Consider the following 25,585-nt stretch of genomic DNA (forward strand, 5'->3'; position numbering starts at 1 on the left):
TTGCCGAACAAGTCTCGAAGGTGTGTCTTAAGTGAATCCCAACTGGTGAGCTCATCTTCGTGCGTGCGATACCAAACTCTAGGTGTGCCACCGAGGTAAAAGACTACATTGGCGAGCATAATAGTAGGGTCCCACCGGTTCTTGCGGCTGACGTGTTCATGCAGGCTGATCCAGTCATCGACGTCTTCCCCATCTTTGCCCGAGAATACGCCAGGATCACAAGGAGCGGGGAGAGTGATGTAGGTCGTCGAGGTGGCAGCAGGTGTCGGAGCCAGCGGAGTCTGGTTGTCGTCGCCGGGAGCCATGAAGGAAGGCTCGACGTACCGTCCACTGCGAAGCTCCGTGACGAGGTACAGGGAACGTCCACCTCCACCAGATATGTTGCGGAGGAAGATGCAGACGAAAAGCTATGTACAAGTATACTATTTACAAGAAAATACGCTGCGCTTGGCCAAGAGGCAACAGCCCGCACTAGCTTCAAATCGTCGTCGTCGTCGTCTTCTTACTGCTCGGCTCTTCGTCATTGGAAACACTATCCTGTAGCAATATTTTCGATTTTAATTACATAGTGTATTCTTCGGTGCTTTCCACAGTTGACGTGCTGAAATACTTAGGCATAAATATATCCGCGAATTTAAGCTGGTCGAACCATGTTACAAAAATATGCCAAACTGCGGAAAAGAAGCTTTGGTTCTTGCGATGGAAATTGCAGTTAGCCTCACAGTTAGTAAAACTAACAGCTTATTTAACGTACGTTCGACCCACGTTAGAATATGCCAGCATAATCTGGGACCCTTATCAGTCAGGGTTAATTGAGAGACTGGAAAGAGTTCAACGTTGAGCAGCAAGGTTTATTCTATCACGTTATTCTCGCACAGACTGTCTCCGAAACGCTCGGTTGCTGAACTTGCCTACGCTCGCTGAAGGCAGGCGCATAGCTAGGTTAAAGTTCTTTTTTCTTCTCACTAAAAACACATTCAACATCAATAGCGAACAGTATTTGATAGCACGACAAGGTAGAACATTACGGTAAAGCAAATATAATACTTTTCAAACACTTCAGATGCGCATTCACGCTTATGCATTTTCCTTCTTCCCAAGAACCATTAAAGAATGGAATGAATTACCGGTGTTAACGGGAGAAAGCATCAGTGCGGAAGAACTTGAGAAAAACCTAAAGCAACATTGAAAGTGCACGCACGCATACATGGTTTTCTTTTTATTTTGAGGGGGGCGGGTTTATGACCTCGTTTATTAACACTGCATTTATAGTCATATCGATCGGAGTATCTGTAGAATATTTCACTTATGTATCTTGTTTGTTCGTTTATGTTCAACTATTAAAACACTATTCATGAACCACCTTCATGTACTGTACTAATTGCCGAAATATTGCTATTGACATGTTTTATATTTGCGCTATATGTATTATTGTAATACCATGTATTGTACTAATTGTTGAAGTGCTGCTTTGACCCACCCTGTAACGGCCGACAGGCCAAAAGTATGAGTAAATAAAGTAAATAAAATAATGATTGCGTCAGCTGTATAGCAGCTCTTGCATTGAGCAGATTAAACGCGTATTCAGCAACACCCTTAAGCTCGTGCCCGACCTTCCCAGCTTCTGTAAAGTCGTGATCGGCTTTACGACAAAGTGTCAGGACGTCCAGGATGTACGAGGCATGCCTCCATGGGAGATTGGGCTCGGGAGGCCAGTTCCTGCTTTGCGGCAATGTTACGGCCGGCAGGTTTGCCAAACAACTCTATCAATTTCTCTTAGCATTGGTCCCAGCTGGTCAGTTTCTCTTCGTGGTTTTCGTACACCTTTGCCGCGCCTCTTAAAAAAATTATGGGGTTTTACATGCCAAAACCACTTTCTGATTATGAGGCATGCCGTAGTGGGGGACTCCGGAAATTTTGACCACCTGGGGTTCTTTAACATGCACCTAAATCTAAGTACACGGGTGTTTTCGCATTTCGCCCCCATCAAAATGCGGCCGCCGTGGCCGGGATTCGATCCCGCTACCTCGTGCTCAGCAGCCCAACACCATAGCCACTGAGCAACCACGGCGGGTGCCGCGCCTCTTAGGCAGACCAAAAGGTTAGCTAGCATAAGCGTAGGGTCCCATCTGTTGATTACACTCTCGCGTTCGTACATGGCCACCCACTCTTTAACGTCGGCGCCATCGGTCCTGCAGAAAGTTCCAGGATTCTTGGCTTGCACAACGACAACCAAAGGTGGCAGCGACGTAGCTGCCGATGGTGACGCAGGAGGCGGCATCGACATTCATCCCGCGTACTCGCCTTCATTCATGGTGCGGACGATGATGCGACATCCACTGCGGAGCTCCGTTTCTAGCCGTGGCATCCCGCACCTCTACCAATACGTTGCGGGGATGTTGCAAGTATATAAGAACTATATTTACAATATATATGCAGGATGAGTCAGAATAGTTAAGATGACTGACCACCAACAACATGCAGCAGCCAGCGTCTCCGATCTTCTTCCTCTCTCTTCTTTCATCCTTCCGTAATAATATTGTCAATGCCACACGATGTAGACACCTTTAGATCGCGTATTAGTTTTGAAATGCCTTCAATACTACTATTTATAGGGGGCATGAAGCGATAATCTAGGTCGGAGACACAGGGAACAGGGGAGCAGTCTTGATTAGTGAACGCAGAGCAAAAAAAAAAAAAAAAAAAACAAATGGAAAGTTGAAGCACACTCAGATGCAGACAGGAACATTGTCAGCGTTATGCACTGTAACATTATTACTGTCACCATCTGGACAGATAGCTCACCATAACTTTCTACGGTTAGTGTGTAAAAGTGAGGACAAATCGTTGGAAAAATACATCTTTTTCGCTTCAGATATTGCAAGACAGTAAGATCTTAAGCAATCTTTTTATTTAGACCATGACGAGGGACATGATAGCCTTTTAGCAGATAACGTATAGCGTATAGCAGATAACGTATAGCAGATAGCGTATAAGCTTTTCTTTTTACTTCTGCGTCATCTAAGCAATTTATTATACCAAAGGTTACGTTTGTCAATAAATATAGTGACTAGTGGCAGATATTTATCTAATAGAAGTGCCATAATATTTCTAAACGAATTGCAATTTACTTCAACAGAATTCTATGTGAATAATGGAAGAAACGTTTTCTGAAAGAAAAGCTCAACGTCCTTGTTCATTTGTTCGTAGTTTGCCTTGTTATAATACCTGACAACCTTATGTTTAGCACCAGCAGATTTCAATGGAATATCAATTGAAAACTGCAGTAGGTTATGGTCACTAAAGCTGTCAAGCTGCACGACAGGACTTATGCCATGTGGCTCTCTTGTTAGGATAAGGTTTATTTTATTAGTGTCGCGAGCAGGCTCAGAAACAATGTGGGTAAGATTGAACTCTAAACACAGCTCAATAAAACGACCTGAACCAATGCTCACTGAAGACAAGTGAGACCAGTTAATATTAGGGAAATTAAGATCCCCAATCAGGCAGATTTTCTTAGTGGAAACTGTTCAAAACCCTGGAAAAACTTTTATGAAGATCAGACACAGGCGGTCAGAGGCAGCTGGGCGATAAGAAACACCCATCAGTAACTTCCCATACAATGCAGGACAAGCCACCCAAATTACCTCAAGGGGAGTGTTTACGTCAACAAGGAAAAAACCTATAGTTTTATTAATGGCCACTAACACGCCGCCACCCTTATGTGAACGACCATGGCGATAAATGGCGTACTGATTAGAAGTATGATATAACTCGGGTGCTAAGAATCACTGGCTCCGGACAGGGCGCCATTGGAATATGAACCTGGCAACGTTTAACGCTAGAACGTTATTTAGTGAGGCGAGTCTAGCAGTGCTTTTGGAGGAATTAGAGGGCAGTAAATGGGATATAATAGGGCTCAGTGAAGTTAGGAGGCCAAAAGAAGCATATACAGTGCTAAAAAGCGGGCACGTCCTGTGCTACCGGGGCTTAGCGGAGAGAAGAGAACTAGGAGTCAGATTCCTGATTAATAAGAATATAGCTGGTAACATACAGGAATTCTATAGCATTAACGAGAGGGTGGCAGGTCTTGCGAAACTTAATAAGAGGTACAAAATGAAGATTGTACAGGTCTGCACCCCTACATCCAGTCATGATGACCAGGAAGTCGAAAGCTTCTATGAAGACGTGGAATCGGCGATGGGTAGAGTGAAAACTAAATACACTATACTAATGGGCGACTTCAATGCCAAGGTAGGCAAGAAGCAGGCTGGAGACAAGGCAGTGGGGGAATATGGCATAGGCACTAGGAATAACAGGGGCGAGTTATTAGTAGAGTTTGCGGAACAGAATAATATGAGGATAATGAATACCTTCTTCCACAAGCAGGATAGCCGAAAGTGGACGTGGAGGAGCCCGAACGGCGAGACTAGAAATGAAATAGACTTCATACTCTGCGCTAACCCTGGCATCATACAAGATGTGGACGTGCTCGGCAAGGTGCGCTGCAGTGACCACAGGATGGTAAGAACTCGAATTAGCTTAGACCTGAGGAGGGAACAGAAGAAACTGGTACATAAGAAGCCGATTAATGAGTTAGCGGTAAGAGGGAAAATAGAGGAATTCCAGATCAAGCTACAGAACAGGTATTCGGCTTTAACTCAGGAAGAGGACCTTAGTGTTGAAGCAATGAACGACAATCTTATGGGCATCATTAAGGAGTGTGCAATAGAAGTCGATGGTAACTCAGTTAGACAGGATACCAGTAAGCTATCACAGGAGACGAAAGATCTGATCAAGAAATGCCAATGTATGAAAGCCTCTAACCCTACAGCTAGAATAGAACTGGCAGAACTTTCCAAGTTAATCAACAAGCGTAAGACAGCTGACATAAAGAAGTATAATATGGATAGAATTGAACATGCCCTCAGGAACGGAGGAAGCCAAAAAGCAATGAAGAAACTAGCAATTGGCAAGAATCAGATGTATGCGTTAAGAGACAAATCCGGCAATATCGTTACTAATATGGATGAGATAGTTCAAGTGGCTGAGGAGTTCTATAGAGATTTATACAGTACCAGTGGCACCCACGACGATAATGGAAGAGAAAATAGTCTAGAGGAATTCGAAATCCCCAAGATAACGCCGGAAGAAGTAAAGAAAGCCTTGGGAGCAATGCAAAGGGGGAAGGCAGCTGGGGAGGATCAGGTAACAGCAGATTTGTTGAAGGATGGTGGACAAATTGTTCTAGAGAAACTGGCTACCCTGTATACGCAATGCCTCATGACCTCGAGCGTACCGGAATCTTGGAAGAACACTAACATAATCCTAATCCATAAGAAAGGGGACGCCAAAGACTCGAAAAATTATAGACCTATCACCTTACTGTCCGTTGCCTACAAACTATTGACTAAGGTAATCGCAAATAGAATCAGGAACACCTTAGACTTCTGTCAAGCAAAGGACCAGGCATGATTCCGTAAAGGCTACTCAACAATAGATCATATTCACACTATCAATCAGGTGATAGAGAAATGTGCAGAATTTAACCAACCCTTATATATAGATTTCATTGATTACGAGAAAGCGTTTGATTCTGTCGAAACCTCAGCAGTCATAGAGGCATTACGGAATCAGGGTGTAGACGAGCCGTATGTAAAAATACTGAAAGATATCTATAGCGGCTCCACAGCCACCTTAGTCCTCCATAAAGCAAGCAACAAAATCCCAATAAAGAAAGGCGTCAGGCAGGGAGATACGATATCTCCAATACTATTCACAGCATGTTTACAGGAGGTATTCAGAGACCTGGATTGGGAAGAATTGGGTATAAACGTTAATGGAGAATACCTTAGTAACTTGCGTTTCACTGATGATATTGCCTTGCTTAGTAACTCAGGAGACCAATTGCAATGCATGCTCACTGACCTGGAGAGGCAAAGCAGAAGAGTGGGTCTGAAAATTAATCTGCAGAAAACTAAAGTAATGCTTGACAGTCTCGGAAGAGAACAGCAATTTACAATAGGCAGCGAGGCACTGGAAGTCGTAAGGGAATACATCTACTTAGAGCAGGTAGTGACGGCGGATCCGGATCATGAGACGGAAATAATCAGAAGAATAAGAATGGGCTGGGGTGTGTTTGGCAGGTATTCTCAGATCATGAACAGCAGGTTGCCATTATCCCTCAAGAGAAAAGTATATAATAGCTGTGTCTTACCAGTACTCACATACGGGCAGAAACCTGGAGGCTTACGTAAAGGGTTCTACTCAAATTGAGGGCGACGCAACGAGCTATGGAAAGAAGAATGATAGGTGTAACATTAAGGGATAAGAAAAAAGCAGATTGGGTGAGGGAACAAACGGGAGGTAATGACATCTTAGTTGAAATCAAGAAAAAGAAATGGGCATGGGCAGGACATGTAATGAGGAGGGAAGATAACCGATGGTCATTAAGGGTTACGGACTGGATCCCAAGGGAAGGGAAGTGTAGCAGGGGGCGGCAGAAAGTTAGGTGGGCGGATGAGATTAAAAAGTTTGTAGGCAAGGCATGGCCACAATTAGTACATGACCGGGGTTGTTGGAGAAGTATGGGAGAGGTCTTTGCCCTGCAGTGGGCGTAACCAGGCTGATTATGATGATGATGATAACTTGGAGTCACCAGCATCTGCGTGAAGCCAGGTCTCGGTTAGCAATGCAACATCAGACTTGCTATCTTGAAGATATTATTCAAGCAGGGCACGTTTTGGCAACAGACTGCAGACGTTAGTAAATGATACGGAATGTTGGAAAGTGAAAATTCACGTGAAGTTGATGGCCGCCCGACTTTAGCACTGCGCAAATCGACAACTAGCTATCGAGCAGGTACTACGGAATTAGAACAGCTGTCGTAAAGATAAGTCGTATTATCGATACGAAGTTTGTCGACATTCAGGTTCTAAGGACAATTGCATTCTCTGGCAAATTGAAGCGATTTCTTACGTGCCGGTCGAGCAGCTAGCGAAATAACTTTTCTAATAGAAATCCCAGTATTTTTCAGCTTATGTGCACTAGTGTTAATTCCCTGCTTATCCTTAAATAACGGGAACTTAGCAATTGCTGGCCTACATTTATTTGAAGCAAGTTTTCCCAGGCGGTGCACACCTTCAAACTGAGAACTGGCCGTTGCGATTTAGAACTTATCTGAAAACAGGGCATTAACTTTTCTTTCTGTTGTTGACCAGCTCTCTTTATCCTCATCAGGAATTGCAAAGAACAACAGATTGCACCGTAACATTCTGTTATCAGCTTCGTCACACCTTGACACTACTGCCTGAACTTATAAATACTTTGTTTAGTGCAAAACAACAGACACAAGAAAGACGATCGGGCAAGGTGCTACTCTCAACTGACATCTTTTTATTGGGTCACTCCTTTATAGACAGCATAAACTAGAGGAATATGCATAGTGAGCACCATGAGTAGGAACCACCAACATCCGATCACAAAGGCACACTCATGATTCTGTCGCATGAGTGCGCTCTTGTGATCAGATGTTGGTGGTTCCTACACATGGTGCTCACTGCGCATGTTCCTCTAGTTTCTACTGTCTATAAAGGAGTGACGCAATAAAAAGATGTCAGTTGAGAGTAGCGCCTTGTCCTGTAGTCTTTCTTGCATCTGTTGTTTTGCGCTAAACAAAGTGTTTATGGATTCGCACCAACTAGCCCGCCAACGCATTGTGCTGCCTGAAGTCGATTGACAAATGAACAAGTAGCATGATCATAGAAGTTGGACAGTGTGGGGGCATGTGACACAAGCGTTGCCTCCAAAGTGACACTCTCTCTGTCAAACTTTTAATTTCTTTATCGGTACTTCTTGCTTTTCGCTCAGCCTCCTAATTTTACTGTTAATCTAGTCTGACCCACTTCTAGCCAAAGAACGGTCTCAGGGACAAGTTCAAGTGTTCGACGCTAGGGCCAGGATTTGATTCAGTATGACCCGAAAGCAACAACGACAAACATGCAGATTTCTTGCGCAAGAATAAAAAGAAGCGCAGTGAGCGCCGCAATTTATCATGCAATTCCTTCGGGCACGAATACCGCTACAAGGCAGTAATGGCTGCATTTTATATAGGATGCATCTTTGAAGTAACCAACCTGGAAAAACAGCAATGGTAAGCGCTCTATTATTTGAGCGGCATCGCGCCCAACCGAAGTGGTGTCGGGCTGACCTATGTATCCCACTTCACATAATGGGGGTCGTCAGTGGATGAACCATGTTGCCAGCCGCCAGTAGCCGAAGGAACCAAACTTGGCCATCCTTGCACTTTTGGAAGGAGGGACAGAAATGTTTGACCAGCACAGCGCGGCCAAGGTTCAAGAACCCACGGAGGTAAGGCCCCGATGAATGTAATCTGGAAAAACAGAAGCGGTAAGCGACCCATCCTTAGAACGGCGTCATGCCCAACCGATGTGGTGCCTGGCTGGCCTATATATCCCACTTCATATATTGAGGGAGCGTCAATGAATGAACCATGTTGCCAGCCGCCAATAGTCGAAAGAACCAAACATGGTCATTGTTGCACTTTTGGAAGCACATACACAAATTCTTGACCCGCACAGCACGGCCAAGGTGTGCGTGTGTGCGTGCGCGTGCGTGCGTGCGTGCGTGTGTGTGTGTGTGTGTGTGTGTGTGTGTGTGTGTGTGTGTGTGTGTGTGTGTGTGTGTGTGTGTGTGTGTGTGTGTGTGTGTGTGAATATTGACGTTGCATACGGGGCCCCACCTTTATCAAGAGCGCCGTTACAAGCATACTGACTTCAGTTTATGCATTTTCTTGGTAAGTGCACATCCCACAAGTGCAACTTTTAACAACAAGAAAAGACAGGTAGGGAGCTACAACCAGTTTCCAACATTTCCCTGCAGAAGGATCAGAAGTAGAATACATATAGGCTATGCAGGCACGTAACCAAGATTCATTTTCGGGGGGGGGGGGGGGGGGGGGTGCAACCCAAGGTAACTTTTCTGTGCAAATGAGGGGTGGGGGTTACTTTACTAGCACAAACGTGAATAAAGTCCGCCATTCACCATAAATATGCGTAAACCCGCAAAAGAGAAATGAAATAAGCAGGTACGCCTTTGAGATACACCTCTGCTTTACTAGGAAATCAAGGAACCAAATCAAATGGAATCGCGCAGGAAGAATAGTGCCAACAAAAATTAAAATTGCGAAAGTGTAAAATAAAGATTTCTATGGTAGCATACAACTTAAAAAAAAAACTGCAGTTGACAACCAAGACACACGGACCACGCGGGGTTATGTTACTTCGCCAGCCAATCACAGAAGCAAACAAAAGCGTCGTCATGCTGCCTTTTCATAATGGCGTCCTACTTGATACCTCCGGATCATCTGCTATTCTTGGAGAGTCTTTTCATCGACGTAAGCAATGAGGTATGCAACAGACATAGACAAAGCATATGGAGTCTGAGCATTTCACTCTTCAAAAGTCTATCTGCAATGGTTGCTTAGTGGCTGCGGGCTGCGAAGTGGCTGGGCTTATTGGCTGTTGGGCTGCTAAGCACGAGGTTGCGGGATTGAATCACGACCACGGCGGCCACATTTTCGATTGCAGCGAAATGCAGAAACACCCATGTAGTTAGACTTAGGTGCACGTTAAAGAACCCCAGGTGGTCCAAATTTCCGGAGTGCGCAAATACAGCATGCCTCATGGTTTTGGCATGTAAAACTCCATAATTAATTAAATAAATCTCCAAAAGTCTACGGTGCAGTTCATTTCACTGCTGAGCCTATTTTACTCATGAAACTTCACTGCCAACTGAAATGCAACTTGACAATATACAGTATAGTTGCAGGGAAACAAGCATTTCAGTTCAATAAAGAATTACGCATTCGCCATTCTACTATAATAGGCGAGGGCAAACGTATAAATTTACGCGCTAAATATTTTATTTTTGTGGCTGCCGCCTGATTTGGGTAACAGGAAAAGTTTGAAGTACAAATTATTTGCAGCATCGCGGAGGTGCAGTGGCTGCTGGTTATGACGGCTTCGACGGGGCTTCACTGCAGACTTCAGTTGCATAATAATATTTGGGGTTTTACGTGCCAAAACCACTTTCTGATTATGAGGCACGCCGTAGTGGAGGACTCCGGAAATTTTGACCACCTGGGGTTCTTTAACGTGCACCTAAATCTAAGCACACGGGTGTTTTCGCATTTCGCCCCCATCGAAACGTGGCCGCCGTGGCCGGGATTCGATCCCGCGACCTCGTGCTCAGCAGCCCAACACCATAGCCACTGAGCAACCACGGCGGGTAGACTTCAGTTGCATCCGACTGTAGTAGCATTCTTTTAGTTAGGTCTAGCAGGATTATAGAGAAATATATTGTCACGTGGTAGTGACGGTTGAGGACACAGGAAGAAAACACAGCAATGCGTTTGTCCCCTCGAATACCGCCGCATCTGCCCTGAAGACCATACTTCCTGAACCCGACTTAGACACAAATCCAAGTCTCCCCATGATTGAGCCACAACAGCTCATAAGTCTGCTCCGACGATACAAAGACTGCTTTTCGACGTCATCAAGGATTGGACAAACACCAGTCCAAACCATCGCATAAAAACCAAAGAGGGCACTCAACCACTCCGCAAGAGCGCTTACCTAGTTTCGACGCGAGAATGTGAAGCTGTAAGACAACAAGTCGATGAAATGCTGCATCTCGTCATCCAACCAATCAAGCCTCATTGCCGACCATTTCAATAGATCGAGATGGAGTTGTTGGGACCTTTTCCGACGTCAATATCCGGAAATAATTTCATAGTCGTGGCGGCGGACTACCTCACCCGCTTCGCTGAAACGAAACCTCTGACGAAAGGCAGCATAGCCGCAGTGGCGACATTCTTCGTCAAAAACATCCTGCGGAGACATGGCGCCCCAGAAGTCCTCACCAATGACAGAGGAACACCCATTACAGCGGAGCTCACCCAAGCCAATCTGCAATACAGGACTGCATCTACACAGATGAGACGATGATAAGCCTTGTCAATGTGACCTGAGAGACGTGGCTGGTCGTGGCAAAATGGATCGACAAAAGCGTTAGCAATGGCTGAAGGATTAATAAGGGTTTGTTCACCAACTTGAATAGCAGTTATGGCGGGGTTTGGCGATGTTCTATTTAAAAACTCATGGATAACTTTCCACTCCTTTTTAGAATCCTTGCCAGCACAGTCAACTTCCTTTTCATAATACTCTTTGTTAGCGTTTTTAGGAAGCCTGCTCAAAATATTCGAGTAGCAATTGTAAGGAGTCAGCAGGGTGAAATTAAATGTCTTCCTTTTTGTTTTTTTATAATGATTATCTTTTCTGTGCATGCATTTCAGAAGATTATCAGTCATCCACAGACAACGAGGAAAAGCGAACCTTTTCTTACTCATGGTTATTGTGGTTGATTCGGAAGTATCGTTAGAAATTATATTGCAAAACAATTCAAAGGCGATTTCTGGATTATATTGTGACGTAACGGGGTTCCAATTAACTTCGGCGATTTCCTAACAAATGAAGTTTTGTCGAGATTTTTTCTTTTAACATTCATATCTTGAATATTTGTATTGGAATTTATACGCACGAATATTGAATAATGATCAGTTAGTGAAACTTGAATGACACCAGATCCAGGAGTAATCATGAGGTTCGACAATGCGTGGTGAATTAGTGTATCCGGACCATTAATATTCCGCCGAGTAGGTACGGTTACAAGCGATTCGATGCCATGTCTATTCAAGGTATCTGTATTGGCATTGTATGATGAACTGTGAACATCTAAAAGATTAATATTGATGTCACCGATAATAATGATGTTTTTACGTTCTAGCGATAGCGTGTGCAAAACATGGTTTAGTTCTAAATAAAAATCATTAATGGATGACGAAGGCGATCGATAAATAGAACCAACCACTAAATTTTTGGTGTCAATACCGAGAAATGATGCATTCAGCTCAATCCACACTGATTCGCAATTTACTTGATTAAGCGTTAAGTCCCGACACCTGGAATATTCTAACTCTGATAAAATGAAGACAGCTGCGCCGCCATGACTGCTGTCACTCCGGTGACAGTATTCTGGTGTATAAGATGAAAAAAGTACAAGTTGTTATCAGTTTCGCTGAGCCAAGTATCACTTACACGTATGATCGAGAAGTGGTGTTGACAGGATGATAGGAAATTATAAATGTCATCAAAATGTTTCCGTAAGCTGCGTGCATTAAAATGTACGAGGGATCGGCAAGGAGGTTTAAGATAAGAATCTAGTTAGGACGGTGTGAAGTATGAAGCCATAAAGGGTCTTTTGGGGACGAATTGACATTATGCATGTGGTTCAGGTTAAGAGATAACAGAAAGGTCCACTTCACAGTTATTGCGGTGAACTCGGCTGTCTTCGGACTTGCGTGCGTTAATACGGCAATTCTTAATCCAAAGGAAGCGCCATCCTTCTTCTTTCTTGAGTGCTAAGGCCTGAGCAAACAGCCTCTTGTTGTCAGGTGTAAGGTGTTCGTTAATGAAGATGGGCCCTGCGTTCTCTCCAGAGAAACCAAGACTGCCGGTATTCATCCTGGCTTTGCGAGCCTTTGCCAGGAAATAATTTTTTTTAGTGCGGGAGCAAAACCTGGCAATAATATTTTGATGACCTGATTTAGTGGGCACACGATGCGCTATCTCGATCTCGACCGGAGCAAGAGAGCATGCCGCCTTATCGGCAATGGCAGTTACAATAGAAGTGCAGTCTTTATCCTTTGTAAGGGGTATTCCTTTGATCTCAACATTGTTGATTCTAGAATATTGTTCCATCTCGGCTAGCCTTCTTTTAAGAGCTTCATTTCCTGATTTGAGAGCCTTGTTTGATGCCAGTAGCTCAGCCTGCTGGGTACACATGTTTTCGACAATTTCATTTAGCATGGTCAGACTGCCATCCATGCCAGAAACTTGAGTACGCAGGGGGCTGTTATCCAGTCCAGCTTCCTGCAGCTTCCCTTTCATATCGGAAACAAGTTTCTTGAGTTTTTGCAATCTATCTTGAAATTGCGCCTCGAGATCATCGAGTCGCTTGGCCAACTCAGCATTGGTAGGCATAACGGAAAAGCAACTTGAAAAATGATAGAGTACGAAATGCCAATGCAGCAGCTGCAGTTGCGGTCACAAATACTCTTATGCTATCACCAGGGGAAATAAGTACCAACCTGTGAAATGTAGAAAAATGCTTTAGCAAGCGCACACTTGGACCACAACCGCTGCCGCTTTTAATTATAAACTGGTGCGTTTTTAGAAATCCTCGAATCTAAGCTCACCCTAGAGTTTGGTATATAGTTACTTGAAAAAATCTTTAGGCCTAGATTCAAATAGGTGCACAGTAAAGCATAGGAAAGAATTTGCCAAGTGCATGTCGTCTGTTGTATATTGCTTGCTCATATCTTGTGGAAAAGTATACATTGGCCAAATGGGTCGGTGTGTAACACAAGACTTGGAACACAAAAGGTCACTGGAGGGGAAGCATTCATTTCCACATTAAAGGGCATTGCTCATAACGTGAGTGTTGATCGCTTTACATTGACACTACATTTCAATCACACCATAAGGATCAGCTGACCAGGGAAATAGCTTTTCACATTTACAAGAGAGGAGAGGGTTGTATCAGTCAACCATCTGTCGTTCGGAGACATCGTGAGGTTGCCTTTTTGGAAGGACACGAGAAAAAATTGTGCAACAAAAAAAATTGTTAGGGGGGGGAGGGGGCGACAAATAGGATAGGATTGCACGCCATGATAGATATGTTGCCTATCTCTGACTCTCCAGAATGCGCGGGCAAGTGAATTCGAAAGTGCCTTTTAATCTTGCCTTGCTTATCTTTGACGTCTGAAGGTGTGAAGGTATATAAATAGAAATGTCTGTTCTAAAATAAAGTAGTTGCTAGTGCGGCAAGTGTCGTGTATTCCTGTGTCTCTCCGCTTTGTCCTGGTCAGTGCGCTGCTTCCTCAACGCGGTATGATGATTAATCACCAACTCGCCCAACTTTCCACATTACCATTCAATTAACTTTTCCGCTGACCACATGGTACTAAAACATGATAATAAACATATCAGTGATTTGTGTGCTGTGTTGCTCATGTCCCTAAGCATATAGAAATGTGAAGTAGTTCCATTTTCTCAAAAAATTGTTAACTCACTTTTCTGATCATTTTGGTTCTAATATAGCTGTCCACGTCATAGAATATAAGTACGTAGGAGGTCTTTCGCACAATCTTTTGTGGACTAACTGCATCTGCTACATTTCAGTGAACACCTCCACATCATTAGGATTCTTGCGCCGCAACTTAAGAACTGTGTCTTCCCCACTACAAAAACTAGCTTACTTAACTGTTGTACAGCCGCAAATGAGTACACCTCTTCTATATTGTCTCCTCATCAAAAATGCCTCGTCGAACTCCTGGAGAGCATCCAGAATAGAGCAAGCCATTTCATAAAAAAAAAAAATAGTCATCAGTCAAGTGTAACCGAAATAAATCTTGACCTTTCATTGCAACCAAAAACTACTCACCGTGGCATTTCCCTTCTATTATTATTTCATAGATTCCTTCACACAGTTCACCTATCCTTATCAAACCTGAAAAAAAAAGCATCCTCAACATCACAAAGACAGCACAATCAGTTCATCTACACCCAAATTTATGGCAATACATGCTTTTTATTGTTCAGCTTTGCCCCGTGTGGTACATTTACAGAACGCTCTCCCAGACAACATCGCTAGGCAATCGAAACACAGTGCATTTCACAACCTTTTAATCAATCAGTATGCTGTTTCAACCATCTAATACATCTTTCCTTCTTGTCTTTTCATTCCTTCATTTTCTTTACAAGTTAATAAAAATTTCAGGGATCATTATCCTTTTTTATGTGTTTGCTGTTTTTAATGTTATTGCACTTGATATTTATTTTATTTATTGCCTCTGCTAGTGGCCATATTAATGTTCCATACTGCTGTGTTGTGTGAATATTCCTTTTATTGCACGGATGCTTTATTTTGCTTCCTAATTTCTTACAAATATGTCAACGTACTTGCCCCCTTATAAAATGCCTTCTTGAAGGCATGTAAGGTATCTGTAAATAAAAATAAATAAATAAATAAAAATAAATGTAATTCATCTTGAAGGCTGGAGCCTTGTCGAAGCGTCAGAAAACATATTTTTGTATGTGTGTCTCGTTGACAAATCCACAACTCTCCGACAAATGCTGGCTGACCTGGCACATTGGCAAAATGGAAGTCAATAGAGAGAGTTGACAAAATGAAAACTTTCCATCTACGACTGAGTGCAACTCCAGTAAGACATAGTTGTGCTTAACCACTGGTATCTGGTGTTACCATTTTTTGAGACCATAAATCCTTATACAGAGGACTTACAAAGAGATGTATGCTATTGTCATCGTGTTTGAGCACCAGCAATTGGGATGTGTACCAATTACAAGCATGCGTACGTGTGTCACAACAAAGCTGCACATTGAATTACCTAACAGTGTGTGCCTCCTGATTGGTGTCCATTTCAGAAATGTGGGCGAGGTGAAGGCTCCACCGAGCAGCGCAAGTTCAGCCTAGACCCGCAGATCACCTCTTTTGAGGTGCTGCAGAGCCTCCTGGCCAGAGCATTTGACATCCAAGGGTGAGCATACATTCTGGCCTTCCTTCCACGGCTACGTAAGTAGCCAAAAATATGAAAATCTGACATTTGTTTTGTGCGCCTCAAAACCCATTCGCTCAGCATTCTGTTGTTTCAGTGTAAACACACACCAAAAATGGGTTTGCAAAAATTCGAAAAATTGCAATTATGGAAGCTGTATGCCTAAAGCACGCTAGGGCTTGAGTGAAATTTTCACATCATCATGTGAATGCTCACGTACACACGACCTGTAAAGACGCCGTGCAACAGAAGTGCACAGAACTTCCGAGGCACGTGGCGCTGTCTAGCGAAAAGGGCACCGAGCAAGCCTGGTCACCCGCTAGTCTGTCGCCACGCTGCAGGTGCAGATGGAACAGAAATGATTCATTGTGAAGAAAGAAGCAGCTGGGCTTTGCCGAATCTTGAGTATGTAGAAATACATGAAAAAATTTTGTTATAATGGTGACACCCCAGTGCACTTGTTCCAACATATTCAAGAACTGCAGGCGCCACATATATGACTATGTGACAGTATCACACAAGTGCAGGGATTGGTATAAAAAAGTGTGAAAGGCTTGCGAAGGACAACTGATATATATATATATTTCATAACGGGACCCTCAGCACCAACAACGCATTATGGGGAGGATTACACATTGCACAATTTGAAATAGGAAATGTATTGGTAGCACATGCATATCCAAAGCAAGTATCAGTGCTGGAGTAAAACAAAAAATTATATCTTATCACATAAATAATAGCATCAAATGCTGGATTTGATAAAAAAGAAAGTCTGTTGTCTAACATTAATAACAAGCGTCAAATACTGGATTTGATTTCTTGAAGTAACCTCATATCACATTGCCAAGCATAAAATCATATGGTACATCATAGCAGCAAATGGTGCCAGAGAACTTGTAGTTTCCCCACAAGGGCGTCTACGTCAGCAGGCATTTAGTGTGTTGCATCACCATGGACCTGAGCTAAGAGGGGAGTTTCAACTCTCTCCCATGCATGGCTGAGCCATGTCCGGGGAAAAGTGGATCCTGGGGGTTAGCTGATGCCCGGTGTTTCGACCTTTAAGGTAGAAGCAACATAACTTTTTGGCCTCGGCCTCATGTAGACAACACCTCTGGATTGACCCACCTTGGGGCAGTTGCCTTTTCCTATCTACTTCGCTCTTTCACTTTCATCTCTTCTTTCGAATCTGTTTTGTCTCCTGTTATTTCCCAATCTCCTGGCAGCTAGGGCTAACCTTGCGTGGATGGCCAGTCTTGGTTAACCATAGTTGGTTATAGCGACCATGTACTGCTAGTGTTGGCAGTACTTGTCTACCTACAATTCCTGTCACGTCCTCTTGTTGAGCCCTTGGTGGGCTTCAGGCATCGCTGTCGAAAACAATGTGTATAGTAAAAAAATTAAATTATGGGATTTTACATGCCCAAACCACTTTCTGATTAGGAGGCATACCGTAGTGAAGAACTCTGGAAATTTAGACCACCTGGGATTCTTTAATCTGCATTTAAATTTAAGTACATGGGTGTTTTCACATTTCGCCCCCATCAAAATGCAGCCGCCGTGGCTGGGATTTGACCTCGCGACCTCGTGCTCAGCAGCCCAACACCATAGCCACTGAGCAACCACAGCGGGTAATGCGTATAGTATGTTCATAGTCAAGGGTTCGACAAAAACTCTTCTGGTGAAGAAACATATGCTTATATGTTTAAACTTATGCTTATAGTATGCTTAAGCATATGAGCGCCCTTGCATATGTCTTCATTGTGATCAAGGGACCCATACGGGGCCCGAAACGTCTGTTCTTTATTTTTCTTTTATTCTTGTCGAATGCACGTTTTCTTGGCACCCATATAGTATGTTCAGTGCATCTAAACCAACACCTGATTGGAACCTGGAAAGGTTACGAACCGAAGCAGCAATGAAATTCTTTTCAAAGACGCACAAGCACTATCCCACATATCATGTAATTAATAGTGAAGTCACAAGAAAAGGCAAGAACAATCTTACCATTTTGGTTGCAAAGAGCTCGACAGAGAAATTAGGAGAAGGATACAAGGTGTCCAAAATGGCCAGTGGCGATCTGCTGCTTGAACTCTGAGACCTTACACTGTATGAAAAACTACCCACCCTAATGTCTTTCGGAAGCATTTCTGTTACAGTAACCCCGCACCGATCAATGAACACCATTCGTGGTGTCGTTTCTGACAACAACTTGCTAAAGCTCACAGACACGAAGCTTCTTGAAGGGTGGAAAGATCAACATATACGTAATTAAAGTTTAAATAATAAAAATAAGATGGTACAACAAAGAGAAATCAACGAAGCACATAAATCTGACATTTGCATTCAGTGAACTACCCGAGACGATTGTAGCTGGTTACACCAAACTACAGTCCGCCGATACATTCCTAACCCCCGCAGATGCTTGAAGTGCCAAAGGTGTGCCCACAGCTTCCATACATGTAAATGACAGTCAACTTGCGCCAGGTGTGCTTCCAAAGAAGAAATTGCTGACAACTGTGAAACTGCAGCTCACTGTGTGAATTGCAGTGGTGATCACCTTGCATATGTCCTTTTCGTTCTACATATTAATGATATTGTTAACACGGTTGAAGGTGGTGTACAGATTCGATTATTTGCCAATGATTGTGTGCTCTTTAAAGATATTGTTTCTTTCCATGATCAAACTAGTTTATGTTGTAGTTTAAATAATATTCTTGCATGGTGCAAGTGCTGAGGAATGATACTAAACACACAAAAAAGCGTACTACTGCGAATTACACATAAGAAATCACCCCTGCTTTATACGTATAAGTTAAGTCCATCACCTCTTCATGTAGTCACTAGCTATAAATACCTAGGAGTGACCCTTAACAATACAATGTTAGGATAGAAAGTTGGGCGCATTGGTATCATGGAATGATCACATAACTAACACTTGCGCTTCAGCCTTCAGAAAACTATGCCTATTGAGACGCAAACTTGAGAAAGCCCCATCTAATGTTAAAATGCTATGCTACATCTCCCTAATTAGACCTAAGCTGGAATATGCTTGCATAGTTTGGGATCCATACATGAAAACTAATATCAATAGTCTTGAGAGAATTCAGAGAAAAACGGTCAGATTTATATTTAGCAAATTTTCCAGATGTGATTCCCCCACCGAACTTATGGAAATTAACAACCTTGAACCACTCGAACTTAGAAGAAAAACACAGAAACTTCAATTCCTTAAACTACTTCACACAAACAATTTATCCCTTGACCCATGTGAACATTTATCGCAGCTATCGACCAGAACTACACGTCACTGCAGACCTGATGCATTAACCCCTTACTTTGCAAGAACAAACACATATAAGTTTTCTTTCTTTCCTCGAACTCTAACCAAATGGAATTGTATAAATTGAATCCACTTCCTAATCTTGTTTTTCATGGTTCTGTTTGTTTTGTCAATCTGATTTTTTTTTTATGTACCATATGTCGCCCTCCCTGCTTGGACCACGTGTCTGCAGTATACAATAAATAAATAATTGTTAAGATGCGTTATAGTTGGATTGATTAGACGCTCAGATAGCAGAGCACGTAGCGAGAGGACACAGAGCTTCGGCAACACAGACACAAGGCTTCCAACCAAAATGTTGTCGTCTTTCTCGAAGCAGTGCCTGCCGCGTGTTCTTCTCCAGTACAATTGCCTCCCCGGAGAAGAGGAGCCGTCTCGGCGACTTACCGGCAAGATAGCACAGGTGGATCAAAGTACGGCTTGAGCCGCTGAACGTGCATGATTCCACGCCCTCGGCGGCGCTTATCGGAAGGCGGCTCAAGGGGTTCTACCAAGTAATTCACAGGAGACGTTTGACTGACGACACGTTAGGGACCTTGGTACTTGGAAACAAGCTTTGGTGAAAATCCAGGGCTGGTAGCGGGAACCCAAAGCCAGACTAGTCAGTCAGGGGCATAGGGTGCGAGAGAGGAGGGAATATCGCGAAGGTGCTTCTGTCACTGCTGATCTGCCGAAGTAAACGTGCAGGCGAGCTTTCGGCACTCTTCCGTGTGTGCAGCAGCTTTGGACAGGGTAGTAGCCTCCGTTGTGTCAGGGCGATACGGAAGGATGGTATCCATTGTGCAGGAAGGCTCGCGTCCGTAAAGAAGAAAGAACAGGGAAAATCCTGTAGTGGTTTGTGTGGCGGTATTATAAGCGTACGTCATGAAGGGGAGAATTCGGTCCCAATTGGTTTGGTCAGATGCGACGTACATGGCTAATGTATCGCCAAGAGTGTGGTTAAAGCGCTCAGTCATGCCATTAGTTTGCGGGTGGTATGCAGTAGTAGTACGGTGAATTACGTTGCATTCCTTGCGCAGGGCTTCTATAACATCAGACAGAAAGACGCGGCCTCTGTTGCTCAGCAACTCTCAGGAGGGGGCTCCATGGCGAAGTATGATGTTATGCAGAAGAAACCCGGCAACATCCCGCGCAGATGCGTTGGGCAGAGGCGAAGTTTCCACGTAACGTGCGAGATGGTCTATCGCCACTATCACCCAGCGGTTGCCATCTGAAGTACCCGGAAGGGGCCCATAAAGATCAACTCCGACCCGGTCAAAGGCCCGTCCTGGGCAGGGCAAGGGTTACAGTGGAGCAGCTAAGGCATGAGGGGTATTCTTGCAGCGTTGGCATGCGAGGCAGGAGCGGACACATTGGCGGACGAATCGGTACATCCCACGCCAGTAATAACAAATTCGCAGGCGCGCGTATGTTTTTAGTACTCCTGCATGTGCGCATTGCAGGTCATCATGAAACGCTGCACATATGTCCGAACGTAGATGCCGAGGAACCACGAGTAACCATTTGCGCCCGTCCGAGAGGTAGTTACGGCAGTGTAGGAGCCCGTCACGAACAGCGAAGTGGTGTGCTTGGCGACGCAACGCACGTCCAGTAGAAGGCGCTGATGGGTCTGACCAGTGACATAGCAACAGGGGGGGGCTGGGGGGCTGTGGGCCCCGGGTGGAAGGGGCCAGCGGGAGGGGGGGGGGGGGGTGTCATACGCCTGAAGACACCCCTTTTTCCGCCGGCTTGACTGGGCGCAAATGGCAAAGAATGCTGCAGTATCCAGTAGCCCGAGCTCATGTACCCGATGCATTGCGCCGCAGAATTGTCGGCTGCAGCTCTATCAACACCCCGTGAAATAATTGCACGAATGTGCGGGATAAAAAAATTTAATTCCCAGAATGGTCACTAAACTATTCACCTTAGCGGAATGTTTCGTGTGGGGTGTGCCGTGCGTGCATGCTGGGAGCAGGAGTCGCTAAACATACAGTAAGGCGTTGTGGCTCTTGGGTCCCTCTTCCGTTCAGAATGCGCAGCGAAGATGAACAAAGACAGCAGTAAGAGGGCGTTCAACGAGCGCGCCCGGCGCTCTCGTTTACGGCGAAGCGTTCGTTGAGAGCGACATTGCATAAGTGCGGCCGTGAAAAGTCGCGTATGGGGTTCTCTGAATCGTCTTCAGACTCGGTGCGGCCGAAGAGTTTGGCGGCGTATGACTCGACAGGCTGTATATAGCCGCGGGCGCCGCAATGTTCGGCTCGCTTTTACTTCCCCTCTCCCGCTCGCTCCGAGAAGCCGCTGCGAAACCTGCCGTTATGTTTCACGCTTGCCTTCTTAGCCTCGAAAGTTTCAGAAAAGTGTTGTTATTGTGTGACTTCATGTTATAAGTACAGTGTCTGTGTCAGCTGCACAGAATTTTTTAAAAATGTGAATTTTGTAAGGATATTTACGGATATTCTATGAAGTTATGCATCTGTGATTACTAGGAACTCGGTAGCGTGAAAAATATGGCAGGTAAGTAATAACCATATCCTTAATAATCCCCTAATTAGCACTTATAGAGGAAGCACTTCAATTCCAGAATTGAGGATTCAAAGTCATATTATTAACTCAACAAAAACTTCTTAAACAAAATCGTTTTGGGTGCTACAACCTACAGTACTTTGGCACTGCGGGCGGCGCCCAGTATGGCAGTAGCGAAAGAAATATGAAATAAGGGACCAGTGAGGTTGATCCCTCAACCCTCTCCATTGCGAATGCAGACCAACAGGTTTCGCTGGCACGGGCTTCATCGAGGTCCTTTTTTTTTTATGGTGACGCCAAGAATCGACGCGAAGCGTGCTCTATTCTGTTCCCAATCTTTTGGTGGTACCGCAGCTAGGATAATCACGTTCGTCCGTATAGCAACAAATAAAAACAAGGCTTTATTGATCACAATAACAAGAAGTCGTAATTGTCATAACATTGGCGCCTGCGCAGCAGGGAGGCAGGTGGCGTTTTCCGTTTTTCTAATATGGTGGGGAGATCAGCGTCACTGCGACACAATTTAATTTTCGTTTTCGTTCAGTGCTGCCCACAGCCAAAATACTGCAATCCATAGTACCTACGACGATTTTTGTGAAGTTGTTGGGCAAGATATGAATGTCGGCCTTCAATTTTGCAAATGCAATGTTGCTGCTAAAATTGGTAATTAACACTTTATAAAAACTTTTTTTTTTACTTGTGACGTGAGCCGTATCTGCCACGATGCCGCATTTGTATTGGTTACAAAGCCTTGCAGTCTGACAGATGTGCACATGCGCTTATCACAAGTTATCAGTGCAGCACACTGTGTTATTTGCCGCAGAAAAAACAGCGTGTATTGTCCTCGAGCTCAACCACTGGAAATGCTGGCACCACCGTCGGCGTGACGTGCTATTAGGGGTAACGTGGACATAGCGGTCTCGTCGGCTGCTTCGGGAGCGCCGAAGCGAGCTGAAAAGGAAAGCTTAAGTTCCCTCGTACGCTGCGGTCCTCATTTATTGGCAGGATTTTCCCGCTTTGAGTGTCTCCTTTACAACGATTGAAAGCACTAGAATAGGTAGTGGCTGCCTTTGAAGGTTCGTAACATGGTAGGCGACTGCTCGGTGCCGCAGTGCCGGACGTATGCAACGAAGCCCGTTGTCAGCCTTATTCATACATAGCCGCAGGACAAGAAGCTGCGTGAAGCTTGGCTCGCGAAACATAAAACCAGCAAACAGTCATCGGCTACAACTCGGGTATGCAGCAAGCACAAACGCGAGGAAGATTCCTGCTTCGGCGCCGGGTCTGCAATGTTCGAAAAACGCGCACTGAGACGCTCGCCCGAGTCCGCTGCCCGACTAATGTCATGACGGTTTGGTCTATGAACTTGTCAATGCTATAGATACTGGCTAGTTCACTGGAGTGGATAGGGAGTGGTAAGAAGCACAAAAAAAAAAAAACGCATGGCATATGGTCATGTTTGTGTTATGAATTAATGCACTGGATTACAAAAAGGAAGCAGCGGGAAATCGCATGCTGAGAACACCGATAAACATATAGTGCGACGCAACTCGAGAAATAATATTGAAACGTCCAAGAATTTAGAAAAGAAAGAAGATTGAATCGTCGCGACGTCCGGTACATCAGTCCCCGTAGGCGTCGAAGTCTCTAGAATGAAATTATTTTTGAACAGCTCTGATAGCGCCCACACAACATTGGTTGCTTGTATACTGTCAAATGCTCATATTCTGCAGCCTAAAGCTGATGGCACAGTGCGAAAACGCGCACGCGGTGAAAGCGAAACAGTGCACTGACAAGCATGCAGACGCGCAGTCGGTCGCTGCGAAGCTGTGCGATCGCTGCATTGAGGCTTTATTCTATTACGCTCATTTAGATATGCAAACACTATAAGAACATATTTCACATAGTTTGGTCTCGGCGTTTGCCTACCTTTCACACAAGAAGCTGGTTCGGGAGACTAAATCGCGGCGACCGCGCACAGTGGCATCTACTGTACGTATTCGGTAATGAGATAGCGTCTGTAAACGATTCTGTGCTTTCAGTTTGCCCAAGATTATTATTTAGACAGTAAAAAACTTCTCTCGTTTCGAAAGTACTTACAGAAATTTCCGGAAGAGCACCCGGGTGGTGTTTTCAGTGACCGCTGACAGCAAAACCTATGAGGAGCGCGCCGCGTGATCCCTCATACTATGCCAGCGAGGCGCTTCCGATAGATGGCGACTCCGTAACTCCTTGCCGCCAATACCTGCTGCATTCGCGACCTCTGGGAAAGAAAGCGAAGGAGAGGGGGACCAGGGGGACGTGCGCGGTGTCCAAGGCGGCTGTACTGGTGCTGAAACCCGGAAATTGTCGATATCCTCGCCTTCCTCGACTACACCAGGGGGGGGGGGGGGGGGTGACAGAAGACCTATGGGCCCCGGGTGCCAGACGACCTAGCTACGCCACTGGGTCTGACAGAAAAACCAGCATAGGAACAATCCATGGATCCTTCTGCTGCTTCGAAAGCGTATCCATGGCGGTGAGATATTCATACTTTCTGATAATTGGGCTGGCCTGACACTGGGGAGCGAGACAAGGCAACCGCGTCCGAATTTTTACGGCCTGAGCGGTACAGCTCTCGAATATCATACTCTTGGAGGCGAAGTGCCCATCGAGCGAGGCGACCTGAAGGATCTTTCAAAGACGACAGCCAGCAGAGGGCATGGTGGTCCGTGATGGCGTCGAACGGGCGACTGTAGAGGTAAGGACGGAACTTATTTATGGCCCAGATGATAGCCAGGCATTCTTTTTCTGTAACAGAATAGTTTGCTTCCGCTTTCGTGAGTGCGCGGCTAGCGAAGGCAACAACGTATTCATCGAAGCCAGTCTTTCGTCTTGCAGGAACAGCACCAATGCCGACGCCACTCGCATCCGTGTGTATTTCTGTCGGTGCGCTTGGGTCAAAATGTCGAAGTATGGGGGCTGAGGTTAGAAGACGTCGCAGCGTCGTGAATGCGGCATCGCAAGCTGGCGGCCAAGCCAAGAGGTCGTCGTTACCCGCGAGAATCTGCGTCAAAGGCGCTATTATGGTGGCGAAGTTGCGGATGAAACGACGAAAATAGGAGCATAATCCGATGAAGCTGCGGAGTTCTTTTGTGGTCTTTAATCTTGGAAATTCGGCAACGCCTTGGAGTTTGGTTGGATCTGGGAGCACACCATCTTTCGAAACAACGCGGCCAAGGATGACTAGCTGCCGGGCGGCGAAGCGACACTTCTTCAAGTTGAGCTGGAGTCCAGCATCGGCAAGGCAAGTGAGCACGTGTTTGAGTCGGAACAGGTGAGAAGAAAAGTCCGGGGAAAAGATGACAATGTCATCAAGATAATAAAAGCCATGTGTGCCATTTGAGGCCCCGGAGTATGTTATCCATCATTCTTTCAAAAGTTGCAGGTGCATTACAGAGGCCAAAGGGCATCACGGTAAATTCATATAAGCCGTCATGCGTAACAAATGCCGTTTTCGGACTGTGTGCATCAGCCACCGGGACCTGCCAATAACCGGATCGTAAGTCTAAGGACGAAAAGAATTCAGCGCCTTCGAGGCAGTCCAGTGCGTCGTCGATACAGGGAAGAGGATATACATCTTTCCGGGTTATCTTGTTGAGTCGTCGATAGTCCACACAAAAACGAATTGTCCCATCTTTCTTTTTGACCAGCACTACCGGAGAAGCCCAAGGACTGTGTGATGGCTGTATCACGCCGCGTCGGAGCATGTCTCCTACGTGCTCATCGATGACACGACGCTCTGTCGCGGACACACGGTATAGACGTTGGCGTAGCGGCGCGGGGCTGCCGGTGTCGATGTGATGAACGACTGTGGAGGTACAGTCTAGACATTGTTTCAGGAGGTCGAAAGAAGATTGAAATCGGTTAAGAAGGTCGACGATCTGCGTGCGCTGACTCTGAGTGAGGTTGGGGTCAATAGACGGAGCAAACTCTCAGTCACATGCAGGCGGAGGCGCAGAAACAGGGAGAGTCATGGCATCAAC

At 45.0% G+C, this 25,585-nt stretch overlaps 1 protein-coding gene across 3 annotated transcripts in view; it reads left to right on the plus strand.

The window, feature by feature from the left end:
• Positions 1 to 25,585, plus strand: part of LOC142592539 (TBC1 domain family member 25-like) — a 200,900-nt gene that overhangs the window by 41,918 nt on the left and 133,397 nt on the right. For all 3 annotated transcript variants that reach the window (XM_075704037.1, XM_075704039.1, XM_075704038.1), the window contains exon 2: positions 15,588 to 15,700. In XM_075704037.1, the coding sequence (XP_075560152.1) occupies positions 15,588 to 15,700 (113 nt within the window). The remainder of the gene's footprint in view (positions 1 to 15,587; positions 15,701 to 25,585) is intronic.

Source organism: Dermacentor variabilis, chromosome 9 (genome assembly GCF_050947875.1).
Source record: "Dermacentor variabilis isolate Ectoservices chromosome 9, ASM5094787v1, whole genome shotgun sequence".
NCBI lineage: Eukaryota > Metazoa > Arthropoda > Arachnida > Ixodida > Ixodidae > Dermacentor > Dermacentor variabilis.